This window comes from Stigmatopora argus, chromosome 21 (assembly GCF_051989625.1).
Source record: "Stigmatopora argus isolate UIUO_Sarg chromosome 21, RoL_Sarg_1.0, whole genome shotgun sequence".
Taxonomy (NCBI): Eukaryota; Metazoa; Chordata; class Actinopteri; order Syngnathiformes; family Syngnathidae; genus Stigmatopora; species Stigmatopora argus.
Window position 1 is genome coordinate 4656711 of NC_135407.1, and position 17224 is coordinate 4673934.

The 17224-nt window shown below is 44.3% G+C and overlaps 1 protein-coding gene across 2 annotated transcripts; it reads right to left on the reverse strand.

Moving 5' to 3' along the window:
• Positions 1–92: 92 nt before the first annotated feature.
• igf2bp3 (insulin-like growth factor 2 mRNA binding protein 3) lies at positions 93–16926 on the reverse strand. 2 transcript variants are annotated; one of them, XM_077590910.1, is made up of 16 exons: positions 16221–16926; positions 15449–15509; positions 11362–11410; positions 7772–7823; positions 7571–7634; positions 6499–6777; positions 6285–6419; positions 6098–6220; positions 5629–5764; positions 5425–5550; positions 5246–5314; positions 4084–4203; positions 3946–4020; positions 3727–3858; positions 3550–3663; positions 93–3237 (listed from the first exon to the last, which is right to left on the reverse strand). In XM_077590910.1, the coding sequence occupies exons 1-16, from the start codon at positions 16393–16395 to the stop codon at positions 3136–3138; spliced, it is 1812 nt and encodes a 603-aa protein (XP_077447036.1). In that variant the 5' UTR covers positions 16396–16926; the 3' UTR covers positions 93–3135. The 2 variants fall into 2 exon arrangements, with proteins under 2 accessions (XP_077447036.1, XP_077447037.1); XM_077590911.1 differs by lacking the exon at positions 5246–5314 and having other exon boundaries at positions 16221–16922.
• Positions 16927–17224: the final 298 nt, after the last annotated feature.

Here is a 17224-nt window from a genome sequence, read left to right on the forward strand (position 1 = left end):
TTGTCCAAAAGTGATTGAGAACCAAAAGATAGCAATACATAAGTGTCATTTAGAAAGTCAACATCAGTCAAAGATGACACCAAGTAAACCAATTATTTTTTTTGTCCTTTATTCAGAGGCATTTGACAAGTGGAACTGTGTGAGGGGGAGGTGAAGGGGCACAAGCATGTTTTGCAGATGGGGGAGAAGGGAATTTCATGCTGTAGTTAGATCACTTTCCCAAATAAAAAGGAGGGGGGAAAACCCCCAATCCCTGAAAATCAGTCCCATTAGAGAATGTTACACAGCCAAGAATTGCGAACAGAAGTAAATAGCTACCAAGAAAACAATAATAAATCAGCAATTGAGTAGCATTTGTGAAAGACAAAAGGGAAACAAGACAGGACTTGTATCTATTTTGCAGTCTTACAAATTTGAGAAAAAAAAGGCAGGCCCTTTGAAAAAAGAAAACTGTATTATTTCATAATCAACCAACTATTGAAAGCTAAATCAAAACAGGTGATTTGACCTTTTTTCCACAAAAAAAAAACAAGCATAAAGTTCAAATACAATGAAACCACACCACCAAAAAGAGAAAGCAGAAAGACATGGTGATGGTCGGAGGAGTTCAATTAAGCCAAAAAGAGTACATATAAATACTGAAAATATTTTTTTTTGATCACTTTTGATAAATTTTCTCAATTCTAAAGAGTACATGATTTTTTATTTGACGTTTTCATTCATATGTGGGGAAAGAGAGCGAGAGGAGAGGGGTTAAATTCTAACAAATAGAATGCCTCTACTTCAAATACTTGTCTAAAGAGGTAGATCAAAACAAACTGCCGAGAAAAAGGGGCGTTGGGGGGGCGTGGGGGTCATTTAAGTATCACTTGTGCCACTCAGTAAAGCGTGATGCTAGCATGGCGCGCTCGTCGTGTGTTCTGGAAGGGGAGGGTGGGCTGAGGTATACGTGCGCGCTGGCGCTCAGTGGGGACGGACGGGGAGGGGGCGGCGCGCTGGGGGGCACGCCGCCCCACCCGACCCGCCTCGCCCCCTTTAGCTGAGGTAGACGGCGTTCTACTGTGGAAGCATGGATACACTCAACTTCTACCACAATCAACATATTTACATTCGGCATGAAGACACAAATGAAATCAATTCTTTTCTAGTCAGGTTTTTTGAATTTCTTTCCGCTTTCCTTAACCCTCCAAAGTCAGTCGGTGTCACGAAAACGACAAGGTTACACTCGTGGGTCACAGATCAAAATGATGATTTCGCTATAGCATTAACTAAGAAAAAAAAACGCATCCATCAGTGCGACTCCCCCAACCCTCACCATGCAGCGATTGACGATATACGGAGACGCGAGCTCGCTAAGATGGTCGGTTCGGGGCCTGGATGTAAAAAAAAAAGATGGAGGCGGCTTGGTAAATTGGGGAGGGGGCGGGAGAGGGGTTGGGATGGGGTAAGGGGGGGCACTAGAAGCATTTAGAGTCCACCCTTTGCTCTAACAAACCCGGACCACAGAAAGGAATCGTATTAGATGGACCAATGAAAAGTAGCGATCCCAAAAACTAAATGGCATTGCTGTAAAAATCACGTAGTACGGTTGGTTGGCATTGTGTCGCGTTAGGTGTTTTTGACATTTTCTTCAAAAAGAGATGGTTGGACCCTTGCGGGGGGGCGAAAAAAAAAAAACTGAGGCGATTTTTCTCTCCGGATACTCGTGTGTCGTGTCGTCAGCCGCCAGCTGAGGCGTGCCAACTCCGGCTCTGGGGCTGTTATGTACAAATAGACGTTTATGTACAGGGTCATCTTTAGTCACTCACACACACATGTACAATGCCACCATAAAGCACTAGAGTTAAAGGCAAGGGTCAGTTGGCAGCCGACCGAAATTTTCCTTTTTTTTTTTCTTAAAAAAATAAAAATGTTCAAAAGACTATCAGCTTTATAAAGTATACAAAATACCACAAAAGCAAAATAAAAAAAAAGAAAGGAACATTTTTTTTCTTATATAGTTATATATATAATCATTTTTTTCTCTCTCTCTCTCTTTTCTGAGGTACTAGATCCTGAGGTAGTTAAGTAAAATGCATATTAAATTGGTTTTTCCTGGGCAGCAGCATTTCAAGCACCATTTCCCCAAAGTGTCGGTCACGGCGCTGCCCTCACCTCTAAATATATTTATATAGATATACATATATGTGGTGTGTTTGTGTCTGTCTGCGTGTGTGTGTGTGTGTCTATATTTATCTATATATAGAGAATTCATCTATTTATTTAGGACTATCTATAAAATGCATCCGAATTTATAAAATGCCACTTTCATCACAAGGGCAGGACACCCAGTTAATAAATCCACCTCTTGGTGGGTCCTGGCCTCAAACAATCTTTCCCCTTTAAACGTGGCCCTTACCAATTGGAGCCAACTCTCTCCCCCCCAAATAAATCTCTGGCGGTCCGGCGATCCCACCAGGACCGTGAGAGCAATGCCTTTTTTTCTTTTTTCTTTTTTTTTTCCTTTCCACAGAAAAACTCAGGAGAAAGCTTCATCAACCAATTAAACACTGAAAAGTATCAACCAAATCTGAAGTCAACCAAAACATCTTTTGTCGGGTTTGAAGGATCACACCGAGAGAGGTGATGGGAAGGGGATCCTCGTTTCTTCTTTGTGTCGCAAAAGTTATTTAATATTAAAAATGGGGGAGGAGGGGATGAAAGAGATAGACACGCCCTTTGGGGGGAGGAGGAGGAGGAGGAGAGCGGTCGAGGGGTGCGTATGCAGGAGGGCAAGGTGACGTCGATGGGAGCCCTCCCATACATTCCTACAGTGATGGAGAGGTGAGGTTAACGGAGATTGAGGAGGAGGAGGAGGAGGAGTGGGAGGAGGAGGTAAAACAAAATAGAGAGTGGGCCTATGTCTGGGGGGGGAGGGAAGGGGCTCTTGGCCGCACTTGAATGTTCAAGTGAGACACGGAAGGGTTTTAGATGTTTTGGTAGGCTTCAAAGAACCCAAAAACCCCTGAGATGAGCGTTCGAAACACCTCGTCGTCCGACCCCTGGACTCCGCCGCATCCGTCCGTCCGGCCAACCGTCGTTCGTCGTGAGTCAGGCAGCTTCAGTCACCGTTTCCTCCGGGGCGCGCCCCAATTTCTACTTCCTGCGGGGCACGGGGGGCTGGGACCCCGGCGCCGGCTTGGGCTGTTGCTGTCTCCTCACCTGAGCCAGGATCTCCTGAATCTTCCTTTGGGCCAGCTAAGGACCAAAATGAAGAAAGAAAAAAAAGTAGTTTTTTTAAAGGCTCATGTAATGTGTGATGCAATTGTGTAAAATCGGAATGGATTTCAGTGATCAGTGAGTACAGATACTGTATTTTAAAAAAGTTGAGTTGAAATACAGTTGATTTCAACAAAAAAGTCCTATTTTTGATAAGAAAAAGATGTTTGTCTTTTGCCAAAAATATATAATACTTTTTTGGACCAAAACAGTTTTTTCTTTCAAGCAAAAACAATCTTTTTTTCCTCCCCTTAAAAAAAATGATCCGACATCAGTTGTAAGAAGGCCTACCTGGCATGCAAAAAAGTGTCCGCTGATCTTAACGATGACCTGCTCATTCTCATCGGGAGTTTGGTCCCGGGGCACCACCACTTCAGCACAAGTCAGGTTCTGTAACTCGTTAACCTACAAGCATGAAAACCACTGTTATGGGCCTGAAATAAAAATGGGCGCTTTGAATACACGTACCGTCTTGCCACCCTTTCCGATGACCCGCCCGGCGGCGAACGAGGGGACCTTGATGTGAGCCTCCAGCTTGACTTCCTCCTTGGGTCCGAAAAAGTTCTCCTCTTTCAGCTTGCCGAAGATGCGACATTGCGCCTGTTGCGGAAAGGGACAAAAAAAATAAAAACACAATTAACCTCGGCGCTAGTCTTTCACGTGTTCATCTTCACGAGGGCACGATACCTTAAACTGAGCCTCCGGTGGTCCGACGATGATGACCATCCTCTGTTTGGGATCCATTCCTTCCGCGGGCGCGATCTGAAAGACACGGTCGCTTTGAGCAAAAGCGCTCGACGATTGGAAGGCGGTCTTTCGACTGACTTTGATTGAAGCTCCGGCGAAATGCGACAGCTGCTTGATGTGTTGTCCCTGTTTTCCGATGATGGCTCCCACGGCGAGCGCGGGGATGAACAGGTGGACCGTCTCCGACTCTGGATGTCCCTGGTGGGTGAAGGGGAACATATTCTTGCTAAATGAGCAGGAACGTACTGACGCTTTGTTTCAGCGAACGAGTGTTTTAGTGCCGCCGACGGCGATAGGCATCCAATCTGTTTGAGCAGAGCAGAACATTTGCAGTCCCTCTCGCTTCATAGGACGCCTTTCGCCGTCAGTGGCTGCAAATGAGTTAAAAAAGGGTTTTTAAACGCAGTTAGTTCATGTGAAAAATGGATGAAGAAGCTGTTTTGCTGGTGATATGATATAAAAGCAACAGGCGGCGCTGCGAGACAAAAATTGAAGCCGCTTTCCAGCCCTGGCAAGTATGAGGGATATAAAAAAAGTAGAGTTAACCACGAAATCCATCTGTCATTCATTCAGTTTTCAATTTCAAACCAAATACAGGGGCTCTTAAATTTTTCATTTCATGCCATGAAATGAAATCTGAAATTAGAGGCCTGGGGATGTTAGTTCTCTTTCTGTGATGTCATTTCATTACGTCAAATGAGAAATGCTAACAGCTAACATTTCTGGCTAATTTCATTTTTGATTTGAAATTCAGGGTGGAACAAATGATAGCCAGATGTTAAGTAGGACCATTAAATGGCAAGATGAGCGAGCGCTCTATAAACAAAAAAAATAAAATTAAATCTCAATTCCATTAGGAGAGCGCCATCAATGTCACATTCCATGTACGTCTAAAAGTTGAAGGCTTTGAATGTGGACAAATACAGCAGCATGCAATATGCCGCCCACAGCACGTCACTCGCTCGCTCGCACTCAGAAGACACAAGCAGCCTTACCCGGCCGGCGCTCGAGTCAATCACCAACTCAAACCATATTGATTTTGGATTCAGACCAATACCCCAATCAATGCGGCGACTCGGGACCGCGGCCTTCGCTTGGAGGAGCTCTTATCTCTAACTCGGAACGCTACGTCGGCGGGGTTAAAGATCGCCAAGCGGTGACCTTGTTAGACGCGAGCCGCCCTGCCGAGTCAACCCGCAGCGAGCAAGCCGTGCAAAGCTCATTGGGACGGGCGACTTACAGCGAGGGGCTGGCTGCCCGCCGACATCATAGAGGCCCAAAATGGACCCTCGCCCCCGTAAGGACTGCACTACAGGGAGAAAGACACGTGAAACGGCCATCCCTACGATAACACGTGGACGGACGGACGGACGGAGCCGACGCACGCTCGGGAGCCCGTTTTGAGCGGCGGTCACTTACTCCGAATCCCGAGCAGCCGGCTCCCGGCGGGGGGACGTGGGACATGGATGGAGCCATGCCGGGGGTGCCGCTGGGGAACAAACCTAGGGCGTTCAAGTTCAAGCCCGGGATCAGGTTGGACTGGAGCTGCGGCGAGACACGACCTTTCTTCAACCGGACGTCACTCGAAGGACATTTTGCGACTAAAAGACGGAAGCAACTCACGTTCATGGCGGCCATGTCGCTCTCGTACGACTCTCGGATCTTCTTCATCACTTCCTCTTCCGCTCTGGAGCAGGCCTCGATGGAGCCCTTGACTGTGATGGTGCGCTCTGGGTTGTAGATGGTCAAGTCCTGAAGACTGGAGAGAAGAAGTGGCGTGAGAAGACAAAAGATGGCGACCTCTGCTCATAGATAAACATAGGATGTCATCTACGACTAATGGGCGACTACGCATTGGTTCAAACAGTGGTCGTACAAAACTCTATATTATAAGTACAGTGGTACCTCGTGGTACGACGAAAATTTCGATTGAATAATTCGCCCGCGATACGATCAAAATTTCGAGATGCGACCAAGCCAGGTGGCCATGACATGAGGCTGTTTGTCATTGTAGCGCACCGTCTTTTTTTGCCACATCTCTTTCGTGTATCAAATTGCACAATAGTGACAGCCCAAAAAGTTGAGCTCTTACGGCGAGATGGTGATTTTGGTCCCCGTGTCTTGCTCGATTTTCTTCAGGTTCCGTCCTTCCTTGCCAATTAATCTTCCCACGAAGGTGTTGTGTACGAGAACTTTCAGTGGGATCTCCTCCGTGCTGCAAGACAAACGGGAGACCGCTCAGACGCTGGCTTCCAATTTCCGCTCTCCCGCGAACTCACAATTTGGTGTCGAGCGCTTCCTTCTGCATGATCTCCATTAGAGTCCTGCAGGCGTTGGAGCATCCTTCGGCCGTGGAGTGAATGGTGATGGGCTTCTCCGCCGCGCCCGCGTTCTCTTTCCGGTGGATGTCGATCCTGAAACGACCCATTTAAAGCGACGACTCGGCGGAGTGCAAAAAAAAAAAAAAGGCGGGAGTCTCCTCGCGCCACTGACTTTGAGTGGGTCTGTTTGGTGACGTTTCGGATGGTGGCGCCCTCCTTGCCGATGATGGCCCCGACGAACTGCGTGGGCACCAGCATGCGCAAGGGGATGTCCGACTGAACTTTGGGCCGGGCGCCCAGGTTGGGCGAACCCGAGCGTGGCGGTCCGCGGCCGTTGAAGCCGCGCCGACCTCCCGTCGGCGGGCCTTCCGGCGCCGCGTTCTCGTCCGGGATGTAGGACACCTTCAAAGCGCAGTTCTCCATCATGGAGCCGTTGAGCTTCTCGATAGCCCTGACGAAAACAAAAACATGTCGTTGCTTGTCATCTGGCAAAATGGTTTCTATTACCCGTTTCAAGAGATTATTTTTTTAAACATTTTCTACAAAAAAAGCACACCAAAAACTTTAGCTAGATGGAGATACAGTTTTGTAAAGATCAAGACTGATAGCAACTTTTCCACATGTCTAATCTCTGAATTAAATCTCTAATACTGGTACTCCGAATTTGGCATTTAAGACCGCTATAGAAGTTGTTTTTAATAGAATTTAATTTTAAACAAACATGTTAATTACTTTTTTTTTTAAATAAATCATTGTGTTTTTAATATTGCTTCTTTAATACTATGTTAATACAAACTAAATGGACATTAAAATGAATAAAAACCAAAGACAAATTTTTCCATAGTATTTAACTTAATTGTTCATATGCGCAAAAATGTCAAACAATAAAAAAGGTTTATTCTGATAATGAAAAAAGTCTGATCAACAACCATATAATTGCCCAGTACTACTTTAAAGCATGTCCGAGATTGACAAACCCGTATTTGGACCCAATCTCGATTTCGACCCATGTTGACAAATGGAATCCACATTTACAGTAACAATTCCCTAAAACAAAAGTTGAACTCCTTGCCAAACAGGTGTCATTTGCGTACACTAGGGGGCACTCTGCAGCAAATTTAACCCCATTTGGCTCCATAATTCCTCCACTTCCCACATTCAATTGCCTTTTAATTCAAAACAATGACAATTTCACCTAGGAAAAGACCTTGAGTGACTGAGTGCGTGCATGCTTGAATACTCACTGCCTGGCTTGGTCCTTGGCGGCGTATCGAACATTGACAACTGCAGTCTCTGTGTCAGTGTTGACTGAAGGAGTAGACCACACAGATAATCAATCGTCGTCATTGACGGTTTAGCAACTCAATTTCTATTTAGAAAAAAGGGCCGTTCGGAAGTTCCGCACATTTTGCATGCCAAAGTGTGAAGAGCCAAGTGGAGCTCACCTTGTTCACAGCATTCTACGGCGCCGTACTGAGCCAGCACGCCATCCAAGACCTGCGGAAAATGGGGAGAAAAGTGTCAGGATTAGGAAGATAGAGGTCCATTCAATTTAAAATATGCGCCAATGAGCTACACGCCAATCACATATGTCAAAATCAAAATGCCATTATGAATGAATTTCGCTTAAAATCTGGTTCAAGTTGAACCATACACTCATTTGTTGCCTAAAATGTTTTAGGTATTATTGATCGGATCACAATCAAATGAAGATGTTGGGAGGAAAAAACTAAAAATAATAATAATGACTACACGAATTTACCACAAAGCGAAATTTAAGAATTTTGGCCTTTTCAAAACCACCAAGGAGAGAATTTAATATCAATTTGTGGTCAATTTCTGATCCAATTTTACAAGGAGAAAAGAAATACCCTATTTTCAGGGTATAAGGCACACACAAGCAATGAAGAAAAATGTATTGTGTCAACAGGCAGAAAATGCCAAATTCAAATTGTATTTGATTGAAAAGCCAAGTGGGTACAGAATCCAATATCACGTGGACATTTCTTAGATAGCATGACTAAAGAGAAAAATATTCATGTCTTTTTAAGCAGACTACTCATTTGCACACCGCCCCCCCAAAAAACTCTTACGCCAACATACTTTTTGAGCCATGCCAAATCTCACACAAAGCAGCACAATTTCAAATTGAACAAATTTAAGACCAGCCAAACGAAATTCAACTCCTTTACGAAACTACCAAGATCAGTGCATTTAAGGCTTTTTGAAACAAGCAAGACCGACTACTACTACAAAAAAAACCTCATGTTCAATTGACTGTTTTTTATTTTATTTAGAAAAACCCACACAAGCTTTTATGGTACAGCTGGTGAGTGAATAAATTTACCCGACAAACAGGCCAACTTGAATCATTAGCGAGATTCGGAAACTAAAAAAAATGGGGGTTTGGCTTCTTCTCCGAAAATCTCCGAGGCGGAGCGTCGCGTCGAGTCGGCCACCTGGAGCCAGGAGAATTTGAATTTATCGATTTGGCCAACCGAGGGCGGATGAGGGGGGGGTGGGGTGTCGGACCCGAGAGGCGCCGAGACCTTTGACCATGCTCGGTTGAACCCGAGGCCACGCCCCCGAAGAGCTCAACCCTACTTTCCAGCCAACAAGACGGCCCCCCCTCTTCCACGCAGACGCACACCCCTGAGGCGAGCCACCAACCGGGCGGGCTCCCGCCTCCCCCGCCGCGTCGGGCCCCGCTCATTGGTCGCTCCTCCGACAAAACGCGGCGCCAGACGGCGGCTGGCCGGGCCGCCCGTCCTTCCACGGGGGCCCGGCCAATGGGAATCCGGGCCATTCAGGAAAAGGGTGGGGTGCATTCCAGCAGGAAGAAGGGGGTGGGGGAGGGTGGCCAGCTCATGCTACACATTCTGTGAATCAGAGCACATGGATGGAAAGGAAACGGCCCGGGGTCCCCGGTTCCGGGCCCACCCACCCGGCGAGCCAACCGCTACGGCTAGCTAACGCGCCACTATTTCTCAGCGGCGAGGAAGCGGACGTAGCGTGCCTGAGCCATTGTCTTAGATACCTGATAAGATACATGGTGTTTGAGGCCTCTTCATCAAAAGATCCCAGATTAGCCCATTTCTCTCTCTCTCTCTCTCTCTCCCCCACCGACCCACCCCCTCGTCCCCCTTCTCCCGAGGGAGAGGGAGACCTCCTCGTCACCTTTGGAGAAGGCAACCAGCTCCCTGGGCTGAATGCTGGCAACACGTGTGGAGGAGCTACAGTTGAAGGCACATGTGGAAGCAATGCGAGCCCATGTTTGACTAAATAAATCCATCAATAAAAAAAAATGAAAGTCAAATCCTCGCATCGCCATTGTCGTATGAAACTGAATTATTCTTTCAGATAATCCGAGTACGTAAAAGGGAAACATTTTCAGACAAAAGAGGCAAGAAACTAGCTTTTATATGCAAGATTCCTTGGCTATGATTGATAGAAGCTCTGACTTTAGATTTAGCGTATCCGGGTCTTTTTAGTCAAGCCGGCATGGAATATAAATCAAACTCTCAGCACGTTTTGGAAAAACTACCGAAAACCCCTTTTGAGAATCTAACATGGTTGCAGCACCAGTTAACACTGATGTGATGAATTTATTGGGAGTTTTTATCCTTTGAAGAGCAGAATTTTTTTTTGTTTTTGGAAAAAAAATTATTAACTACATAAAGACCTATCGTCCACATGTGCACATCATATTTTGAGTCATATAGGCCACAATATTAATATTTAGTCATGCCTATATGAACCAAAGTGTGATGTGGGTGACAGGTCTCAGTTATAATTTTATTTAGTCTTCTTTTTTCATGAAAATATACAATTATACATTAATAAAATGTTGATTAAACTAAATTGACAAAAAAATCATTGCCAGTGATGGGACTAGATGTCCAATTTTTAAATTATTATTTTTTTATAATCAGCCAATCAGTTCAATGAGTGCCCCAAATAGGCTTAAATCACTTTCCTTTGCCATTCCTAGAAAGCATGTTGAATGTCGCCTGCTAATAACAGTATAGTAAATTTGTGGGTCATATTTAAAAATCCTCTAGTAGTGGTAAAGGAAGTAATGTAGCAAAACACACGTGCCCTTTAATTTTGCATGATTATATACATCACTTACCATGAAAGCAGTTAAATAGTTTTTATACGGCACTGTTATTGTTCTGAAAAACATTGTATCTTAAAATAGATATTTTTCCCCTCTTTTTTTAACCTCACGCATGCACACACTTCCAACTTGCTTATGCATACTCAGATACACACACAACCTCTGGCTGCAAATGTTTAAAAAAAAAACAGAAAAATCAACATTGAAATCATTTATGAATTCAAAGAGCAGAGTAGTGACAAATTTTGACTTATTTATGGGGGGGTTGCCATTACATATTTTTCACTACTACTGAATGAAATCAGACGCATGTTTTTTCTTGACTTATTTCATGTGTTATAATTGACTTCACATGTCAATTTTCAGATTTCATTTATTTTTGCCTTTGTATTTTGGAGTATTTGAATTCAAATATTAATGTTATGTATGTATGTTATGTGAATAAAATTATGCTCTAATTTCTTATATTTTTATTCTAACTACCAGTTTTAAGAAAGAAAAAAAAAAGATTAAAAAAAAAAAAAGTGATTTATTATTTTTGGCGTGCAGAACACCCAGCCCTATTATACACACAGACTAGCACTACTAGCTATATTTAAAGACACCAAGATATGGATTCACTAAGGAAATTGACAAATAATCCGCAACAAAAAAGTACGACCATCTGCTTCAAGAACCAAAGACATTGTTTTTTCTTTTAAACAAATGTCTCTGTTGTGTCTTGAAATTAGTTGCGCATTTAAAGCCTCCTCTCCAAAATATGCACGTCACAATGTCAAATCATTTGTTCCAACCACAGTTGGCCTGGCCTGAGCGGCAGCCATGAGTAAAAAACAAAGCATGTGCTGCAATGACCCCCTCCTCAAAAAAAAAATGGAGGCAAATGAGAAAAACCTAGTGTAGGTTAGCACTCACCTCCCACCGCATGTCAGGCGGGATGTTCCTGATCTGCAACTTGCAGCTTCTGGGGAGAGAAGAGATGTTACGTTTCAGTATGGACGTTTCATCTGGGAAAAACATCAGCAGTGAATGATTACATTTAAGTGCCATTTATGACGTTTAATCCATTTGAACTAGCATCAAATTGGCTCCCCATTGGAGTATTCGCCACCAGTCAAGAGCATGCCAATAATCCCTACCAGGCCTCCCAGATTAAAAGGATTGGACGTCTTATCACTGTCAAAGACTGCAGAACATGTGGACTAATTTAATTGGAAAAGTCAGAATGACACTATGTCACCTAGTGACTAAAATAATAGATTTAAAGAAACGGACGACGCCTAGTAAAGAAGCCCATGTAAAATACGGTTTGCCCAAAGTATAAAAATTGAAGTAACTTTTCTATAGACTCAGACAAACCGGGCCGGCTTCACTTCGTGGGTTTATTAAAGCTCGTTTCTTGGATAGCGTGTAGCCAATTAGATTGGAGTGGCTAAAACTATTGGCATTTTTTTTTTAATGGCGGACAATAGCCATTTCGCTTGATTCCCGGGATGTATTTTGACATTCCCCACATAGGGAAAATGGCATTGTGTCTTTTCAATTGGTGAAACCCTTTTCTTGCCAGTAGGATGCACATGATGGAACTCTTTCCTATACCTTTTAAAGATTGCCAACTGTTACTAAAAAGCGGAATCAATGATGTCCCCTTGAGTGACTCGTGCTTTTCCCGGATCACCCAACTGTTGTGTCGGGGGGGATAAAAGGGAAGGGGGGGTTCCAACGGGATAGGGGAAGAATGAAATCTGTGCACTTGTTCATCCAGCGAAGATGAGCGGAACAAACACTGCTGACGTGTTCGAAAGTCACGTTAGTCATTAAATGCATTGGGCGGCACAATCAAGAGAGCACGAAAAAGTAGCAATGCATGGAGGCTTTGGAGTGTTTGCCTGCTGGAGGAGGTTCTAAAGAAGAAGAAAAAAAAGGGGGGACGCCCAGCCAAAGTTCGCCGCCTGTTGACAAACCCAAAGGGCCCGCAACGTACGTATATGAGGCGGTTTGGAGGACTTAAAAAAAAAAAAAAGATTCAAAATACATGGGACGCAATTGACTGAGGCGACACGGGCCCCAAGTCAGGTTCTAAAAATTGCCGAGAAAATTCACAGATAACCTCCGAGAGGAATTCGAGCCCTTTCCGGCCAAGTGTGTGCCATTCCTGGCTGATCCGTCTGTCCGTCCGTCCGTTCCACCACCCCCCCTTCCGCCTCCTCCTTCTACTACCCACACATTCTGTATGCTCTGCATTGCGGTGGGAAGACCGTGTGAAATGTGCAAATGCACCAGGGCCGACCTATAGCTCCACAGACAGAAGAAGTCAGGCCGGGTTAGGAGGGTGGGGTGGGGTGGGGTGGCGTGGCGTTAAGAGGGAGTGGAGTGGGGGTTGGGTTGGCTCGCTATACATTCCCCGGTCCCCATGCAGCCTTTGATTTGGGGATGGGTGATCGGGGTGTGGTGGTGTAGGGTGGAAAGGGGGGGTGGGGGACTAGTCCTGTTTCAGGCAAGGGTAACAAGGGCCCACTCTACTCGGTGGGTGGGGGTGGGGCCCTGTTACCATGGACACGAGCAAGTCCACTGACAGGAACATGTAGAGCTGGGCTAAAAGTGGGAGGGAGGAGTGACTGGGGCTGGTTTGTCATGTGATGGCCGACACCAAGTTGGGTTCCTTAGCTACTTTTTCCAATAAAACCAGATGCTAGCCGACGGCCGTCAAGGTTCACCAAATCTTAAAAGCAGGGCAATTTTTTGTTGTTTTTCCAAAATATATAAAAAAAGGGAAGTATATTTCCGTGCTAGTCAACAATTTTGAGTGACTACTCAAGGATCATCCGGACACGTAGCGGTTCGGAGTGACCGAGCGCTCCATTAGCTACGTTCTGCCTTCACGTCTATTCCGAGGGCCAATTTTAAATGTTCTGAATCACCCTCAAGAAGAGAAATGCTTTCGGGGATGACTCGCTTTGTAGCTCCCTCAGAAGATTCCGAGCAGAATACGGTGACTCAACTGAAAAGACTGTTGCACATTAAGGTCTTCGTCGCCCCCGAACCTCATTCACAAAATACGGAGAAAAACAAATACAAAGCCTACTTTTGACTTATGCCTATAGGAAGAGTGTTCAAGTGCAACAAGGGGCCACATTCATGCCCCCCTTGATTTTTTTTCTCTTGCAGGTGGGGCCCCACGGTGACCTTGTGACCTAAAATTCTCAAACCAAAAACCATCTTCACACCGTCTTCTGTTTCTCATTTAAAACAATGCACACACACACACACTTAAAAGCCAAAATTTGTGATTTTACCAGCAGGCTCTCAAACACATGTAAAACCCTTGAATAGTATTTTTTTTTAGGATTTTAGGATGTGCCTGCTTTATTTTATGCCCACCCCCAGACACCAATGTGACCCTGAATGCCAACTCGTATTAAAAATTATCTCATATCTGCAACCTGCTCATAGTTTATAGGTGTACACATTTTTTACATTAAAATGAAAGAACATCTAATAAAAAGGGATACTTTTCAGCCTATATAATTCATTCTGAAAAGCATGTCTACAATACAATGAAATCTCAATTTTTTTTAACAATGTTTAGCTTATAACATTTATTTCTAGTTAACCCACAAGGCTTTAGGGTTAACCTTTGTAACATTTTCTCCCAATAAAAAAAAAAAGTTGTATTTTTCTTCTAACTAAAGTTTGCTATTAGCAGACAACCAATTTCTCCAACACACCCCAAACATACGAGCAGTGCATTTAAAAGAGGAGTACAGCCCATTTTCTTTATTAATCCTAAAGTGGGCACTTTTAAACATGCTCGAGTCTTTTCTGACTGTTCATACATAACACTTCCCTTTTCCTGAGGAGTCCAAAGGTTAAAGACATGGTGATTGGCCAAGCCCCCTCCTCCCATCCCTCCCCCCAGCTGATATTTGCAGAATGCAAAGAATGGCCCAGTCTGTGTGTGTTGCCTATACTATTCATTTTGGGCTCATTAAAACTTGTTTCATTTTACATTGCAAAGAATTTTGGAAGGGGGTGAAACTTAACACAGTTGCAATATAAACACACACACACACACACACACACACACACACACACACACACACACACACACTCTTGACGTATATCCAATTGACAGAAGCTTTTTTTGTAAAGAATTGATTAATTTAGCAGACACACGTAATCAATACAACAAAATTTTAGGTTATGACATAAAAACAATGCCAACTAAAGACACAAAATGAATATTTCTAGCAATTTTAGGTGTGCAGGGGCGGATACACAACTTGATTTTTTCTCGTACGTCCACAATGTGATTCAGACATTTTAGCATAGCAATTCAAACAAGCACACTATCCACCAACTACACACTGACAAATCCACGTGAAATGGTGAGACATTCAAATGGAAAAATCAAAAAACTGAAGCTGTGGGTGCGCCATCTTTACAAAACACAAGGAGCCCATTAATATGCATTTTAAGGCAAACAACCCCAACGTGGTTAAATTGCAATCGCCGCACGAGTGGTGGAAACGTGTGCGCAGTTGCGCCAGAGGTTTTGCGTGACTTTAGGGCTTCTCATTCTGCTTTTAGCGTCCATCTCATGCAAGGAGGGGGGCGGAAAAAAAGGAAGAGGGGCGGAAGCCAGTGGTGACGGAGCAGATCCTTCAAATGGACGACTCCATGAGGCCTGTGCTTTATGCATGAACGGCGTTATCTCGTCAAGTTCCCCCACTTTTAATACGGGCTTTTGGGATACCCTGCTTGTGTGTGACTGGGATATTTTTAAACATTTTTTTCTTTTAAAGAACCCCAAAAATGTGACGGTTGAGCCTATAAGGCAGCACAGCAAGAGAGGAGGGAGTTGCTACAACAAGACATACTACTACATACGCCCCTTTTCATTGACCCCCACAACATTTAGGGGGGAAGGGGCATATAAAACTACTTTAAAAATACCAACTTTCAGCCAAAGAAGCATATTATAAGTGAAAAAGAAGCTTACCTTTGACGTTTTGGCACAGAGTGTTCCACATCGAGAAGTTTGCCATGGAGTTCAACTTTACCTATTTTTTTTTTTAAACATAAAGGATCACACATGAAATCGTTGCTTTTGGAAAACATTTCTGCTCATTTATTTCCATATAAGAAATTCCTAAAATATGCACGGGAAGACTATTAGCGGAATAGCCACACATGCTTGTACAATGGCGAGTGGCAACGACGAAAACGTTTTAATTCAAAACGAGTAGGATTAAATAACACGCCCTTTGCGGCGAAGGGAAACTCACATATTTAGAATATAAAACAAGGCTTCCTGAAGCAAAAAAAAGGGGATAAAAGAGAAATATGTGCTTCTGATAGTTGGCCTACATTTCAGCAACACAATTAAACCACCTGGTGTGTCAGCATGGGCAAAATGGCTACACGACACAACGAGCGACTTGTAGCCACACGAGAAGATTTACTGGACTTTTCCCAACCAAATTAGCATTTTACTACGATTTAGTCGCATCGAAAAGCAGCGACACTAGAAAAGCCACACTCACACACGACGACCTCTAACCCGAACCCGTGCACAGGGCCGCAGCCACGTTCGAATCCCGAACACAACCTCGTCGAGATTATTTTTTCAAATGAATGAATGAGATTCCATGCGTACAGTTGAGATGCGTTTACGGTGAAGTGTACGTACGGTTAAACGGAGTGACGGTTAAACCCCCCACGCCCCCCCCCCACCAAACACGCACTTTTCCGCCGTTCCAAAAACGTCTCACCTGAAAGAACATCGATGGCCTTCATTGCAGTCTTCTCGTCGGGGCAGTCCACGAAGGCATAGCCAGTTTTGACCAAAAATGGACCACTATGAGGAATGTTCCACGTCTCAAAGATAGTTTCGAAGTCCTCCTCGCTGGCCTCGGCGCTCACGTTGCCAATGTATAGCTTATTCATGTTCACAACTCACAACAACACGACCAAAAAAAAAAGAACCACCGAACAGCTCCGATGGAGTAGCTCCAAAACAAACAAATTTAAAAGAAAAAAGAAAAAAAGGATTCCCCGTTTGAAGACTACGGAGTGGACAGAGATTTTAAACTGGCAAGCCTCGTAGTGGCTTCGCGCTCCCTTCGCCCCTTTCTCGTTGCCTCTTTCACCGCGTAATAAATAAACGCTTAATTATTAATCTTTCAAACGACGACGGGCCGGCTAGGGAAGGGGAAAAAGGAGGAGAAAGTACTTTGCGTCTTCCCCCGAAGAGACGGACAATGTCACACAAACGCGAAGGCAGGCACCCGCCTCTGGGTCGACTGCAACCAAGAAGAAGAAGAAGAAGAAGAAGCGACGAAGAAGAAGAAGAAGGGGAGGAAAAAAATCCGCTCCTATTCTGTTTTTTTTTTTGAATGAGCCACGTGTTCAAACTACAAATCAGACGACACGTGAGGAAACCCAATTGCTCAATTAAGTGTTTGGGATTGGGGAAAATTGTTCGGGAATCTGGGGTGGGGACAGTTGAGGGGGTGTGGATGATTTTTTTTCTTCTTTTTTTTTAAGGAGGGTAAGAAGAGAGGATTGGTATGAAAAGGAAAAGAACCTGAGCAGCGTTCGAGGGGGAAATGCGGTTCCGTTAAAAAAAAGATGCCGTGTTTTTACGATAGTATCGCATTCGGGTCTTTCTCTGCATTAAAAAAAGGAAAAAGATAGTGCTTCTTTCTCATTGGTCGCCGGATCTATAGTAAAACGTGCGCGCGCACACGCACGAGCATGCGGCTAAGGACGAAAG

Excerpts from the sequence above, each read along its gene's own strand:
- igf2bp3 (XM_077590910.1), bottom strand. The coding sequence starts at position 16,395 with ATGAATAAGCTATACATTGGCAACGTGAGCGCCGAGGCCAGCGAGGAG. Across the intron at positions 7,635-7,771 it reads CGTAGAATGCTGTGAACAAG|TCAACACTGACACAGAGACT; the intron begins GTGAGCTCCACT and ends CTACTCCTTCAG. Across the intron at positions 6,778-7,570 it reads GCCAAGGACCAAGCCAGGCA|GGCTATCGAGAAGCTCAACG; the intron begins GTGAGTATTCAA and ends TGTTTTCGTCAG.